The sequence below is a fragment of the Rattus rattus genome, chromosome 11 (assembly GCF_011064425.1).
Source record: "Rattus rattus isolate New Zealand chromosome 11, Rrattus_CSIRO_v1, whole genome shotgun sequence".
NCBI lineage: Eukaryota > Metazoa > Chordata > Mammalia > Rodentia > Muridae > Rattus > Rattus rattus.
The window spans coordinates 94,327,150-94,343,220 of NC_046164.1; the positions used below are offsets into that span (position 1 = coordinate 94,327,150).

General features: G+C 44.1%; 1 protein-coding gene across 1 annotated transcript; it reads right to left on the minus strand.

The window, feature by feature from the left end:
• Positions 1-8,260: 8,260 nt before the first annotated feature.
• Positions 8,261-14,991, minus strand: Tmem17 (transmembrane protein 17). Its single transcript, XM_032916826.1, has 4 exons — positions 14,484-14,991; positions 10,588-10,691; positions 10,216-10,329; positions 8,261-9,423 (listed from the first exon to the last, which is right to left on the minus strand). Exons 1-4 carry the CDS (start codon positions 14,581-14,583, stop codon positions 9,145-9,147), a joined length of 597 nt encoding a protein of 198 aa, XP_032772717.1. The 5' UTR covers positions 14,584-14,991; the 3' UTR covers positions 8,261-9,144.
• Positions 14,992-16,071: the final 1,080 nt, after the last annotated feature.

Consider the following 16,071-nt stretch of genomic DNA (forward strand, 5'->3'; position numbering starts at 1 on the left):
GTAGCTCCCTTATGTGGACCTCTTCAATGGTTTATTGAAGTTTCTACCAACTCATGAGTAGGGTATGTGTGGCAGAATTTCCCCCTAATTGATTTACATATTAAAGACGACAAGAAGCCTGTGATTGGACAGGGAAAAGGAAGGCGGAGCTAAGAGTTTCAGAGATGGAAACGATAAGGAGGAAGATGAGAAAAAAATGGGTGGAGAAAAGGACGAACCTTATCCACATGGCTGTATATAGATAGCCACAGTCGCTATGATTACCAGAGAAAGAATGGACTATTAGGACAACTTGTCTAATCTAGGTGGGCAGCTCGTATCGTTATCAATTGGCTCTGACTTTATTGTGTGGGCATTTTGTGAGCTGAGAATTTATTGATATATAAAACTGACTGATAATTACATGCTTCTAGAGTTTTCATTTACTGGGTTACGGGGTGGGGGTGGGGGTTGTGACAGCTAGCTGCAAAGGGCAGATGGCTGGGAAGGCACAAAGTAGCTCAGAGGCAGGTGAACAGGACCAGGGAAGACCACAGCGTGCAGCTACCATGGGGGTGGGGAGATCGAGTTACTAGAGCTTAGCGGGCGATGGTAGGGCATAGCTTTAGTACTGGTTTGGAACCCTTCAAATCTAAATATTTACTACAACAGTAAATGGTTCTTACATGGTTTCTCAGGTGACTTCTGAATGTTGTGGGGTCATACATCCATGGCGCCTCCTTTAAGACCTTAGTATAGTTACCCTGAGTCATCCAGAGAGGACCTGAGGGAACATTGCCCTCTTTGCTCAAAGTCCTAGGACCCTGGTGCAGCCAAATCTCTGTTTGGAACTGTTGCTACAGCTTCCACTTTTTCTACCTCCATTGAGCCACCGTCACAGACACAGACCAATAGACGGATACACAAAACGTCACATAGAACAACTCTGTTGATTCAGAAAGCATACTTAGATAGGTCGGTCAATACTTGGCAGGTTTCCCCATGCTTATACAAGTTGTGGCAAACATCTCCCAGACTCCCCCGTTTCTATCTTTTATCCCTTCTCTAGTTACCAACACAAAATTAAAGAATTTGAGCTTTCCTGTCACTCTGGTCGATGTTCCAAAAGCTCAGATGAACCCAGATTTGCTCAAAAGAGTCCCCTTACACAAGACCTGTTGGAGAAATGTCAGATACCCAGAGAGTTTAATAGAGTCCCCACTGGATCAGAAGGTCCCTACCAGAGAAACAGCAGTTATTCAAATGGCTCAAAAGAGCCCCACAGACAAAGGACTCAGATATATTGTCAGACAAATCCTAGAAATGGAGATTAATTAAAAAAGAACTCGAACACCTCAAAAGAGCCTTAAGGCTGACAAGGGGCAGGAAGGTCCGAGGCAACCTTGGGGTGAATTTACCAAGGACTAAACAAGCCAAACCCTCCTGCTTCACTGAATAGTAGCAGAAGCAGCTGGGTCCTGCTCAAATGGAAAGATGAGTCTCTGGGGGCCACGTGGGGCCATCCGTCCCTTCCTTCCCTCCATTCCCCACCTGGCTATTAGTGACTGCTGTGCAAAGGCCTTTGTCACCTGTGGTTTGCTAAAGTCAGTATGAGAGTTCTTAGCACCAAAGCCTGGGCTCCCATCTATAACCACAAGCTTTTGTATCCAGATACTTTGTTCCCATTGACATAGACTTTTGTGTATTGATAAAAATAAAGTTATATTTGGTTGCATTGGTATAGATCTTTGTATATTGAAACAAAATTAAGGTTATATGTGGTTACAACATTTTATACATACACATATCAAATCTTTCTAAGGTATTTTACCTTTGTAAAAATACCTTATACCTTTGTAAAAATACCTCTTAAAAATAAAGTGTTAAGTTCTAGTCCTTTTAAAGGCTGCTATTTTACAAACTATTTAGGATAATTAAGAAATACATTGTAGTCAGACGGTCAAACTCATGATCTAACATGAGTCTACTTTATTACAGAAATATGTTTCCTAGGCTGAACAGATAGTAAATAACTAGAAACAAACAATTCCACTAAACAATAGATACATAGATAGATAGATAGATAGATAGATAGATAGATAGATAGATGATTTCCCATTAGATGACCAAAACTCCATCCATCCTACCTTTTGGGAATAGAGTATCTCTCTCTCTTGAAATTGCTTCCTGCTGATTTGGGGGCATCCCTTTCCTTTGGGGGTCCTTCCAGAATTTGGAATAATGATTAGTCTTAAGAAAGCTATCTGTAGCATTTGCTGTCCAGTCTCTGCATGCTGAGAAAGTTCATGGCTTAACCGAAGTCCTGAACTGGAGCAGTTGTGATGCTGGACCAACTGTGGTCATCTTTCTTTGAATCTATCCTGGAAGCAGGTTTTTGATGTAAGAGCGATTAAGGCAGTCTGAGGAGGAAGCAGGATGCTGGAATAAATATGTCTGAGTGTCTCAGCATCCTCAAGGGTGAATCTTGTCAGGGATGCTTGTCTGGTTGTTTTCCCCTGTGAACACATAAGCTTTTAGAGGTAATGCACATTTCTGCAATAGCATGTATGGAATGTGCAGTGTGCACAATTCAGTTAAAGAGGATTCTCTGTGCACTGCTCAGCAAGTAAGACATTTGCCTTTATATGTAAGTTTGGATTGTATAACCAAACTGTCACATAAAGTTTTATCTATGCCATTTGAAAGGGAAGCGTGTTAAGTCTTGAGGATTCTGTAGCCAACAAGACTTATTGGTTATGCATGGCTGGAGTTCTGGCTGGAGACATTTTTATGTCTCAGATAATCTCAGAGCTGTTCCCATGCAGGGGATGTTGTTGCAGGACATTTGATCTCATTGTGAACACTGAGATTGTGAACTGTTTCTAATTGTGGTATGGCTAAGCCCTAGCACACACCTTTAATCTAAGAACTAAATAAAGTCAACCCTGGGTCAAGAGGGTAAGGCAAGGTAGGAAGGCCAGCTTGGTGTTTTCTCTGTCTCTCTGAGCTAGCAGGCTTTCACCGCAGCATCTGGCTCCCGAGTCTTCATTTGGTAAAATGGAACGGCTAGGATTTTTGTTTTCAAAACAACAACCTGTCTTGTTGGTCTTCATGATTTCTTTCTTTTTGTTTGCAGCCAAGATCTTCAGGGGGTCTACCTTGTCAAATCTGGTTTTATCAACTGGTATGGAGTCAGTATTTTTTCTTCTCCTATTGAAACAAGAGCATATTCTCTTCCCCAACTCAACATAATTCTTGCCTTTCATTCCGAAGTTAGGACATCCTTAATGTAAACAGGCTGATGTAGTTAAGCATTTCCCCCATAATGCAATGTATTTTGGCAGTTATATCATCTGTCTTATTGGCTGTCAAAAACCTTGAAGCCAATAAAGCACTGTTCAGTCTGTCTCTGGGAGAACTCATATCCCCCTTCTGTGTATGAGCATTTCCTTTAAAGTCCTGTTAGCTCTCTCCACAAGTGCTTGACCTTTGGAACTGTAAGCTATATCTGTAACATGTTTTATGCCAGAACGTGTAAAACATTGTTGTATTATAATGGATACATGTTTGAGGTATCATCAGCTCCAATCTACATTCCCAAGGTAGACATTATCTTTAATACATGTGCAGTCTCAGAATCATCGGTTTTTAGAATTCAAGGCAAAAGTCCATTGGGATTCTGAACACGTATCAGTAGTATGGTGTGTCAACACATGTACATATCTTAATTTTCCAAATTCCTTAGAACGATACATATAATCTATTGTATGACATCATTCTAAGGTAGCGTCAAGGATAATTTGTACTCAACAGATTGCATCTCCGTGTTGCTATTCTAATTCCTCAAGTCCTTGTGGAATTTTTCCTTCTGACACGGCTTTTGTTGTTTTTTGTTTGTTTGTTTTGTTTTTGTGGTCTGTTGTCTGTTGTTTGTTTTAGTTTTTTGTTGTTTTTCTCCTGTTATTGCAGGTACCAGATCCTCTCACCTCTGCCCTGTGGCCTGGAATCCAGCAGTCTATCTTTCAGTCCTCTCCTTGTCTCAGTCTGTTTTAGTCTGACCTTTTTTTTATAGAGGATGCATAAAACCACAGTCAGTACCGAACCTACAATTACATGCATGCTGGTAATTGGAGTAAAATCATATGGAATCCAGATGCGTTATGTCAGTGTGCTTTTCTCCATTTTATACACAGAAAACACTTGCCTTTCAGTCTCTAAGACTCTCCTTCCTTCGGAGACTCCTCTGTGTTATTTCCGAGCTGTTTATTGTTTCTGATTGTCTGTATCGAGATCTTTTCCTTCTTCAGCATGTAAGCATATCTTCAGGCATACCGTATCTGTTCAGAGACTTCTCAGTCAGGTCCTGGCTTCAGTTGTCTGCAGCCAGTTTCTGCCACATAGGCCTTAAAGGGCCAAATGTCCTGTTGGAGCCACAACTGAGCAGACAGGAAGAGGCGTCATCCCATGCTAGGAGCTGCTTGCAGGCTTCTCAATGAAGCCCCTACAGTAGCTGGCCTAGAAAACTGGGGTCTCCGCCTGCCACAAGTGTCTGGTCTTGCCTGAGAGACTGATGCACAGCTCTGGCATTCACTCGCTGAGCCAGCTGTTCACAGGCCCGGCAGCCAACTTTGCTACAAAGTGGTGATTTCTCTTAAAGGAACTATGCCCAGGAAATGCTTGGCTTCCTTTCCCTGTGTCTATTAGGAACCTACTTTATTTCTGGGGAGCACTTGTTTGTGCCTTTCACCCAGAACTTTCTCAGGCTCTAAGTCTGGTTCTTTCTAAGTTTGGATCCTGTGTCCCACATTGAGCGCCATCTATAACTGTGAACTTTTTACCCAGCCACTTTGTTCCCAGAAATAACAACTCTGAGACTTTTTTTTCCTTTTCTTTTTTTTTGGAGCTGGGGACCGAACCCAGGGCCTTGCGCTTCCTAGGCAAGCGCTCTACCACTGAGCTAAATCCCCAACCCCGAGATTTCTTATATACGAATAAATGCCTAGGCCAATAGCCTTGGATCATTCCCTGACTTGCTTATAACTTAATTTCCCATATATTTTATTCTATGAATGCCATATGGTATTTACCTAGTCCTCAGTTTCATGAGGCTGTCTTCTGCCTCACTATTTCCCAGAATCTGCCCCCCCTCCCAAATGTCCCACTTTTTAATCTTGCCTCAGTTCATTAGCCTTAGGGTTTTTTTTTTGTTGTTGTTGTTTTGTTTTTTTTCACTGACAAGTGAATGTTTTTACACAGTGCACAAGAGATTATCTCTACATCCAGCCGTCCTAACAGGTGTGCCTAGATACCTGTCCCCACATCCCACTTAAGGAGCTGTGAAAAGATGTATTCACTGTACCCACATTGGGAAGAAGAGATAAAGAGGTCCAGTGAACCTGTGTCCATTTTTGGAGATTGCAACCCCATAGGAAGAACAACAATATCAACTAACTGGACCTCTCAGAGCTTCCAGAAACTAAACTACCAACCAAAGTCTATACATGGGCTGCCTGTGGCTCTAGCTGCATATGTAGCAGAGGACTGCCTTGTCTGACATCAGTGGGAGGGGAGGCACTTGGTCCTGTGGAAGTTTGATGCCCCAGAGAAGGGGGATGCTAGAGGGGTGAGGTAGCAGTGGGTGAGTGGGTGGGAGAGCACCCTCTTAGGAGGGAGACCAGAAAGGGGGAAAGGGGACAGCATTTGACATGTACTAGACTTAAATAGAGAGAGGTGTACGTAATCAAGCAGTCCTAGTCAAGATACTTCCATCCTGCCCACCACTGAAGGTGATCCATGAATTGTTGATCTCTTAACCAGTCATTCTCAAGGGACCAGGGTGCTTGCTACAAGATGATTCCTGTGCCCAGGAAGCAGTCTTGCCCTGTGGGTGATTGCCCTGTGGTAGGAGAGGTGAGTCTGTGCTGTGGAATTTTGCTCTTTCTGGAACCCAAGATGAGTACAGGTTGAGGACAATGACATCTCTGTGTTGTTAGCCTTGTGATTCAATGGAGGAGTCCATTCTTTTTAGCAAAAGCAGCTTCTCGATGACTATTTCAAAGCTACTTCCTTGAAGCCATGAAACAATGTCATTATTAGCTTATTTTTTTTAAATGCTGAGCATGGCATCTCCTTATCCTTCAACTGTGCAGTGTCACCTCATTCTGTAAAGCTTTCAAGATTCCTAACCCTTGACATGTTGCTCCTCTGTAAACCATGGTGCCCTACCCTACACTGGAAGAACACTGATGGCCTATCAGTCCCTACCAGCAGATAGTAAGCTTCCTCTTTGTTCAGGCAGGGGGGTGTGCATTGCCTCTAATGTCACAATTAGTCCCCTCCCTCCAGTGTGGTGTGGGGTTAATGCTAAAGGAAGTTGCTGAAGCTGCTATGTGCTTGGGCACAGAGGGGAGACATCGTGTGAGCAGGGGCTCACCTGTGAGGTACTGGAAGGTTCGGTGTGACCTCCCTGATGGTCACACTTTATCACCTCACCTGTGCGTTGTTGTGCAAATGTTTTACCAGATCACACTCCTGAGGACTGAGAACTCACCTTGTTCATGAAATCTTATATTTGAGGAGGTGTAGTTTGGTCAGAAAAGCTAAAGAATAGCAAGTTAAGACTTTTTTTTTTTTTTAAAAAGTAAGTAGCCAAAGGAAAATCAAGGAACCTCTATAATGAACATGGATTGAAGTAACAGAAAACAGGAGGCCAGGATGTTGGTCCACACCTTTAATCCATCTCTCAGGAGATCATCCTGGTCTACACAAGAAGTTCCAGCTCAGCTAGGGCTAAAGTAAGACCTTTTGTGAGAAAAGGGAGGAGGAAGAGGAGGATGAGGAGGAGGAGGGGGGGAAGGGAGGGGAAAGGGAGGATGAGAAAGAGGAAGGGGAGGGGAAGGGGAAGGGAGGGGGAGGGGGAGGAAGAGGAGAAGAGAGGAAAGAATAGTTTTTAATTTAGTACAACCATTCCCTCAGTAAAGTATACTACTTATGGAGGTATGTTTTCTCATAGGAGAGAAGAAAGCCTGAAAAATATACTCTGTGAGAGTTTTGGTTTCTTTAAAAACTCAGTTTTGTTATGTGAACATGTTTTGTTTTAATCCCAGGTGTGGGATGAGACTGCTTCACAGCAGGTGACTGTGATTTGCCTGGTGCACTAGTAGAGGTGTGTTTTTGTTTTTGTTTGCTTGTTTTTTGCCAGCTGCAGATAGTTTATGTTTGAATTCTGGGAACTTTGGAGAGGGTATAAACTCAAGAGCCCCGAGAAGGGTTGGAGGTGCTTCGAGGAGGCTGGTGCTGGTTCCTATTGCTTCAGTTTGTCAAGTGTTTGTGAGAAAAGAGAGGAGGGGGGGGAGGAGGAGGAGGAGGAGGGGGAGGGAGAGAGGATGGGGAGGGGGAGGAGGAATAGGGAGAGGAGAAGGGGGAGAGGGAGGAAAAGCAGGAGGAAGTAGTGTGAAGATGAACATTGGACTTGCTCCAAGGAACCCAATGTCCGTAATCAGCAGGAAGTAGTCTATTTTGTTGGCTGAAAGAGGTTTACACCTCCTTTCTCCTCTGACTTTCTTTCTTTCCTACCTAGTGTTGGATTGGAAGGGATCAGGGTGGAATAAAGGTTGGACAGGAGGTAGAGGTTTAAGAACCCAATAAAATAGACCAAAAATAGTGCCACCACCATCTCTTTAAGACAATCCAAATAAACACTTACAAATAACGTCTGGATATACTCAGGAAACTGTGACTTTAACCAGATTTCCTTAAACAGGTTCCTTTTATTCACAAGGGGCTGTGCTCGTGTAGGATTGTGAGAGCAGTCCCTTGGCTGTCTCAGCTCTCACTGTGGAAAACAGCGAGCTGCTGCTTTCAAGCCAAATTCCACATGTGAATCTATTAGCTATTTAGCATTTGTTAGGGATTGACCTAGTAATGAGATCAGGAACTAATGTGCCTATTACTGCCCGCCTGCTATATACAAGGCTCTCTCGTGTTACAACTCCAGTTAAAACAAGCTCATGGGGCTGGAGAGATGGCTCAGCAGTTTAGAACACTGGCTGTTTTTCCAGAGAATTCAACTTTGATTCATAGCCCTCACATGGTGGCTTACAGCCTTCTGTGACTCCAGTCCTGGAGTATCTGACACCCTCTTCTGGCCTCCATGGGCACCAGGCGTGCACATGGTACACATACATACATGCAGGTAAACACTTACACATGTAACACAGAAATTAGAAAAAACCCCAAACAGTCCCACAAACCTCATTCAAAAGAACTGTGCAGACCAGTGTGATATGCTGCTGATAGTTTAATATAAAGAGCTTACGATTTATGGTAAAAAGGACTTAGGTGCCATCACCACAAATACTGAACATGGCTTTATAAAGCTTGAAATATTTGTGACAAATATTCTTTAAGCACCACGATGTGACTGCCTCTTTCACTGCAAGATAACAACTGGAAAGACATTTGGAACTGCGTACTAGCACACCCAACACTTTGGTCTTGGTTAAAATTCCACCTAACACACAGGCATCCTATTGATGGAGCATTTCCATATGATCCAAGAAGCCCAGGGCAGCCAGTTAGATAGCTGACAAGTTTAAAAGAAACGTCGCGTATTTCTTTTATTAGTTCTTTTCTTCATACCATACTTTTCTTGTTTCCCCCTTCCCAACTCCTTCCCACCCTTTTACTCTCTAATAATAAGACAGAAATGCCAAAGCAACAGCAAATGAAACAAAAAGCCCACAAGAACACCATGGAGTTCCTTTTATATTGGCCAACTCCTGCCGGGTTAGGGCATGTCCTGGGGGGTGTTGACACACTCTGTGAGATTCCAGTGGACAAAGCTGATTTTCTTTGAAGTGCCACACATTTCTCATCACAGATTATAACCAGAAACATGACAGAAGAGGTGGTGTTGCAACTGCCAACACACTCATGAAGAAACACCTTCGAAGCCAACATCAGAAACAAGAAATGCCGAGTCTGGACATCCCCTCGGCTGCAGGGTTGATACGAGTAAGCCTGGGCATTTCCTCCATGGGGGGTTTCAGAGCTAGAGGGCACACCCCAACACGCGTGCCCCCTTCCTCAGGCCTGACTCGATGTCCTGTCACTCACTTCTGGGTCCTCTTGCGTCATCTTGGTGACGTCACCATCAGCACGCGGTCAGAGCTCTTCCGAGCTTTGCCTAGCCCGCCTCAGAGTCGCGCTGCTCGCAGACAGCTGATCGAAATCCTGGAGGTGGAAACGGGCTGCCAGCTGGTTGACCATTTTCTTCAGGGTCAGAAACGCTGAGATAACTTGGAAAGTAAGGAAGACGGTGAAGATGCTGTGAATCGCTTTCTCCAAGGGCAGATTCTTCAGGCCTTCATTAAGGAGCAGGAAAAGGAGTAAAGGCAACTGTAGTAGAAGGCTCAGAAGCCAAAAGCCGGCCAGTTCGGGAACCTGCAGACACACAGCGAGAGTTAGAAGCTCAGTAGGCTATGGTTTCGGTTTTGTTATGCAGTTAGACACTCAGCAGTACAAAGAAACGACATTATAGGGTCTGTGAGCAGTTCAGACGTGTGCCATAGTCCTTGTCCTCGGAGAAACGTAGTCTCTGGATGAGAAAACGGATGTAATGTGAAGGGACTCACATCACTGAGTGATGAACCAGTACATTTAGAGGACCAGACTACACTGCAGAAGTCACATGAAAGAGAGGCTTCGGGCTGTACACAGCCGGAGCTCTCGCACCTGGAAGCTCCCGCATGACTAGGTTTCAACACAGCAATCTAGCATGGATGGTTGGCCTAAGAAATACCAAGAAAAACAGTAAGATGTGCTGGGTGGGGCCTGTTATGAAGGGCCTAGCAGAGCACAGGAATTATTTAACCACTTCAGAAACCGTAAGCACTTAGGCAGGGTGATGATTCAGAAAACACAGACCAGGCACTAGACGTGAATTTATAGTCTCTTTTAAGGTTCCAGACAGACATTTAATTGAGCGTTTTTATAACTATATACATGCACAGAATGTCCTGTGATCTTATCTCCCCCACCCCCTTACCCTCCCTGTCTCTCCCACTCCTCTAATGTTGACCAAATATTTTCAGAACTGGGAGCTTACCAGTCATTACGTTTATTATGTTTAGATACTTCACACGATCAATTGCGCTTCATCTCAGAAGCACGGCCAACCGGTACAGTAACCTTAACCCTCTTTATCGTAGCCCTGAAAGGAAGGGAGGAACCCACCTTCTCCTGCAGGTTACCCATGCAGCCCAGGTACAGCCGGATGGCCTCAATCAAGGTTATGAGGATGACCACAGTAATCACAATGAATTTGTAGTAGTCAGGCAAGACCGAATACTGAAAAGAAAAGGCAAACCGTCCTTGTAAAAATCTTCCGTTGAGGGGTTGGGGATTTAGCTCAGTGGTAGAGTGCTTGCCTAGCAAGCGCAAGGCCCTGGGTTCGGTCCCCAGCTCCAAGAAAAAGAAAAAAAAAAAAAAAAAAAAAAAAAAAAAAAAAATTCCGTTGAGTGACACGGACCTGGGGTAAGGGTTTTGAGACCCTTCCTGGGAATGTGGAGGGATCAGAAGGGAATCGTGACAGGGACAGGGACTCACCTTCAGGTGCAACATCACAATGCAGCTCACCCACCAGAGTGGGAAAAAGTAAGAGTTAAAGTAAAGTGACATCTGCAGGGGCAGGCTGGAGACCATTTCGTTATCTGCAGGGACAACAGGAAGGGACACGGTTCTAATCCTGCCTGGTGCTCGGGAAGCCTCCACATTCCTGAACATTAGCATTGGTTCAACAAAACCCTAGGTCTGTTTATACTTACCCACAGTGTAACGGACATTTATCTGAAACCTTTTACTTTAAACATTAGGTGCTTGGACGTATGCTTCATATAAGCTCTTCAATTATCTGTCTTTACGGTCTGCTGATATGCTTGCAAACAGGTGGGTTTGGATTAAATGTGGACCATGGAGGTGGACATAGGGGCATGGACCTTTCTTAAATCACAGCATTTGGGAGACAGTGGATCACTGTGCGTTTGGGACCAGCCTGGGTTACATAGTAAGAAAAGAAAAAGAGAAAGGGACTACCATCTAATACGGTAGAATATTCTTGAAATTCACATACTCGGAGGCCGAGGCAGGGAAAGAGTGATTTTGAGGCTAATCAAAGCTACATATGTGACCTGGTTTTTAAAAAAAAATCCAAAAAAGGGATGCAAATATGAAATTTTATTCAACAGGTGATTATCACTGTCTCCTTTGTAGGGTTTCGATAACGAGGTGTAAAATGAGTGAATATTGGTTAGCTCTTAGAAAATAATCTTTAAAAAATCCCCCTTTCAGTAAATCTTAATCCTACACATTCCTTAATGCTCAATCTAGTGCCAGTCCCTACAAATCCTTCCTTGATTATGTTCCCCAACTCCGAAAGAAATCTTGCCTCTCTGGTGTTTGCCCCTCTGAACTGCGTATAAGAAGTGCTGGTTAGGGCTGGACAGATGGTTCAGTGGTCAAGAGTGCTGCTTGCACACACACACACACACACACACACACACACACACACACACACACACACACGTATATACAGCGAGCCGCACTATTAGGAGGCGTGGCCTTGTAGGAGGAAGTGTCACTGGAGTTGGGCGTTGAGGTTTCAGACGCTTAAGCCAGGTCCACTGTCGCTCTCTCTTCCTGTTGCCTGCCGATCTGGATGTAGAATTCTCAACTACTCCTCCAGCACATCTGCCATGCTTCCTACCATGATGATAATGGACTAAACCTCTGAACCTGTAAGCCGGCTCCCATTAAATGTTTTCCTTGGTTACGTTGTATCTTCACAGCACTAGAAAGACTAAGTAAGACAGAAGACAGAGACTCTAGGAGCCAGAGTTGGGATACATTATTACATCTTTCTGGGCATTCCCCTAATCATCTCCCGAGGGATGACTCCTCACAGGCTGTTGTGAGGAACTCCACTCTTTCCATTATGCCTGTCACACTTAGTGGGCACTCCAAAGACAGTGCCCTTCCTTGTATACGGAGACAATGCTGTCGCAGTGTAAGCGCAGATTTCACTTAACATGTCCTGTTCAGAATCGTACAAATACCAACCATGCATAAGCAAAAAGAACGGATTTTCAAAAGCATGCTGCCATACAGGTGGCCATTTGTGACTCACACATTCTACTTACTAGACCGATTACCCGACATCTTTTGCTTTTGTATAAAAGAAAAGGTCCGGGGTTGGGGATTTAGCTCAGTGGTAGAGCGCTTGCCTAGGAAGCGCAAGGCCCTGGGTTCGGTCCCCAGCTCCAAAAAAAAAAAAAGAAAAAAAAAAAAAAAAAAAAAGGTCCTTCAACAAGAATTTGATTATAAAAATTGAGCCCTAAAATACATTATAATTTAACTACATTCTTATTTTAAATTGGTTGTTCTAAATGTAAGAATTTAGGAAGATAATGAGAATTTCCACTGAAACTGATTTTTGTTTTTCTCTGCATAGTTTTTTTTTTTAATTGACAGTTAATACTTTTAAAACAATCATGGGGTAGGGGGCTGGAGAGATGGCTCAGTTGTTAAGAGCACTGACTGCTCTAACCAGAGGACCTGTGTTCAATTCTCAGCAACCACATGGCAGTTCACAACTGTCTGTAACACAAGCTTACAAGCAGGTACACAAGCATAAAGGCCAATGCACATAAAATAAAACAAATTAATGAAAAAAAAATCATGGTCTCTAGAAGCAAACTAAGTTTTAAGAGCAAGGCTGACTATTGTGGTCTGTTTTTCTTGCTTTGATTTCTTAAACTATCCTAAATTATCCCAAATATAGGAATGACTTTTTTTCCCCCAAGGCAGGGTTTCTTTGTATAGCCCTGGCTGTCCTGGAACTTGATCTGAAGACTAGGCTGGCCTCTGCCTACTGAGTGCTGGGAGTAAATGCATGTGCTACCACCTCTGGGATAGGAATGAATTTTTAAAATCTGTTAGCTGTAAAAAAAACCCAACAAAAAACATAAAACAAAAAAACACAAAAAACAAAAACAAAACAAAACAAAAAACTCACTAGGATTTTTTTCATTATTATTATTATGATTATTTTATTTTTGACAATGGTACAATTCTTGATCCACTGTGGGTGTGATGGTACTATAAATTTCTTATAGTCAGATTCACCAAGAAGGAAACAGGAAAATAATCACACAGTGGTTAAGTTGATACTTTTAGAACCTTTAGAGCAGAAACTGTAGTCGATTTTTTTGCAGAGACTGAAGCAGGAATATTTCAAGTTCAAAGTCAGTCTGAACTACATAGCAAATTTCAGGATAGCCAAGGCAATTCTTGATTGCACGGTAACCAAATAAATTTTGTCATTATTAGTTTTAAAAGCTATAGGAATATAGCTCAGGCAGAGTGGTTTTATGTAGTGTCATGTCCATACTTCAACACCCCGAATTTATGCAATTGAAAAATCAGACCAAAATGAGAAGGAACCACAAGGCACAAGGTGTGTGTTTATTAAATTTTATAAAAGTTCCAGTCGAGTTCTGCAATGAGATAAAATTAAAGCATTATATTATGGGTCAGACAAATTTTACTGACCAATTAATTGCCTGTCTTCGCAGAGACAGCGAAGGCTTTTCTCACTTTTGAATGGTTGGGAAAACAATATTTTGTGACACATGAGAACCATATGAAATTCCAGCGTCGATGTTTTTATGTAGTTCTATTGCTGACCACACCACTGCTACTATCTAGGTTGTTGAGGCTCTGCACGGTAAGGCTCACACTTTAAATCAGAAACATAAAATCCTACTATTTTTCAGGTTTTTCCCTACATAACCTAAATTACACAAATGGCCAAGGTGACAAAATGCAATGATGGGAAGTGGCTTTGTTTTCCAATGCCCCCTTTAAAAAATAAAAATAAAAAAGCCCAAATCAAGACGGATTTCCACTTTCTTGAGTTCAAAGGTGAAAATCATGTACGCTGTCGTCCTGATTGAGGAGGCAGAAACTGGGGTCAACTCGGTGGTATTTCGTTATTAGATTGAGGGAGTGAGTTTTTTTTATACAGGGAAAAGGGAACAGGCAGAGGAAGGCCATGTTAGCTTGGCCGCTGCCAGTGGCTGGTGAGGAACGTGCTTGCTCTGCTAGGAGTTTGGACACAGCCTGGTTTTGTGCGGGGTGGGAGTCGGGAAGCCTCTTCCCCTCCCTGGCCTGCGAGCGGACTGCTTTCACGTAGCGGGGACCCGCTTTGGGGAGAAGGCGTTCCTGCTATGCACTCTGCTTCCCAATCCGCTCGGCGACAGCGCCACCGGGTGCAGTAGCTGCCGCTACTGAAGCTCGTGGTCTCCCGGGTCCGCCACAGGGTCGCGGTCTCCTAACCCAGGACAGTACCCTGGCTGAAGCCGTGGCCGCCATCTTTGACCCGGGCACGGCCTGTGCGGCCGCCCGCCCGCGAGCCACACCCCCGCGTGGGCCCCCTTGCCACTCACCCGCGGCCTCACTGGACTCTGGCCCGGTACGGCTGGAGTCGCCGAACATGGTGAGGCTGAGGTTGCTCAAGCGCTGACGAACAGGGTCCGGCAGCTCCATGTCTGGCCTACCCGGCCTAGCCCCTCACGCTCCCGCTAGTGGGCCAGCGCAGCGGCGCGTGGCGGTTCCCTTGGCAACAGGGCTGTGCTGGCCGCTGGAGACCTGGTTTCTGGGCTGCCCCGCGCGGAACTGAGTCCTCCAGAGCCTTCTCCGTGGAGAGGCGAGCGGGAGCCACCGGCCCGCTGCCGAATATGGCCTAGTGCTGCTGAAAATGGAGGGTTCCTCCGTCTTGCTTTAAAGCTGCACCGTCTTAAGATGATCACAAGTAATAAGCTATTTGGTACTGGGCTGAGCCACAAGGAGCTCTCACACCAAGGCAGTTCTTCGTAAAATTGGTGCGCCATTTCTAGAGGGAAATGGAAAAGAAACATAGATCTTAAAGAATGCGCTGGACCCAGTAGGTTCCTTTCTATGGGTACATAAAATCTGGAGTAAGGCCAGGGTGGATGAGACAAGCAAACCTGCTTCAGAAGACAGGAAAATAACTCAAAAGTATTGAGAGCAGTTGTTTCTGGAATATGGGTGACTTAAAAACTAAAAACATCAGCCGTTCCCTGCTTTCTCTTAAGATGTATCATTTTAGCACTCAGGCAGAGACAGGAGATCAGGTTAGCCTGGGCTACATTGCAAAATCCTCAAAACCCAGAACAAATCGTAATAGCCATATAAAGAAAAGCACAGTCGGATGTACCAGCACCCAGGTCAGTCAACCGTATCAGCATCTCCAGGAGCTACGTTTTCTCAGTTGCTTATGAAGCAACTTTATAGTACACTAATTGCACATTGAAGTTTAAAAAGAAAATCTGACTTTGCTGTCAACATTTGTATGAATTTTCTTTTTGTCTATGTTGATAAGTTTCTGTGTGATTTTTACATAGGAGCAGTTATGACAGGTGCCACTGTTGGTGAAAATGCTTGTTGGTGAACATATGTTTATGTTGAGTATAACATACACCTTTATGTCGAGTGTAACATTCACGTTTATGTTGAGAGTGTGCCGGAGAAGTGCTGAGTCAAGTGGTGTGTAAGACCGATTTTATTGGGATCTATGAACATAGTCCCAAAGGGGTTTCATCAGACTCTCCCACCTCCAGCTATATTTGAACGTCCCTGTTATTTCATGAGTGTGGCTTATATTCCACCCTAACCTTTTCATCTTTCTGGTGAAGGGCGGTGGGCCTGCAGATGTCTCAGCGGTTACCAACACTCACTGCTCTTGCAGAGGACCCCGGTTCATTTCCCTTTACCCACATGGCGGCTCACGTCTGTAACTCCATCAGAAACCTCGTTCCCAAAGGGAGTGAGAAAGGATTTATTCTGAGCTAACTATGAGTCCCCATAGCGGGAAAGATAGATTCAGGTTGTCCTAGTAATCTGTTCCACTATCAAAGTGGCAATATGAATTTGTATTACTAGAGGGTGCAAGATAGCCATAAATCAATGCGTCTGCTAAATCCATTAGTGAGGACGCCAGGTAGGCAGGTCACA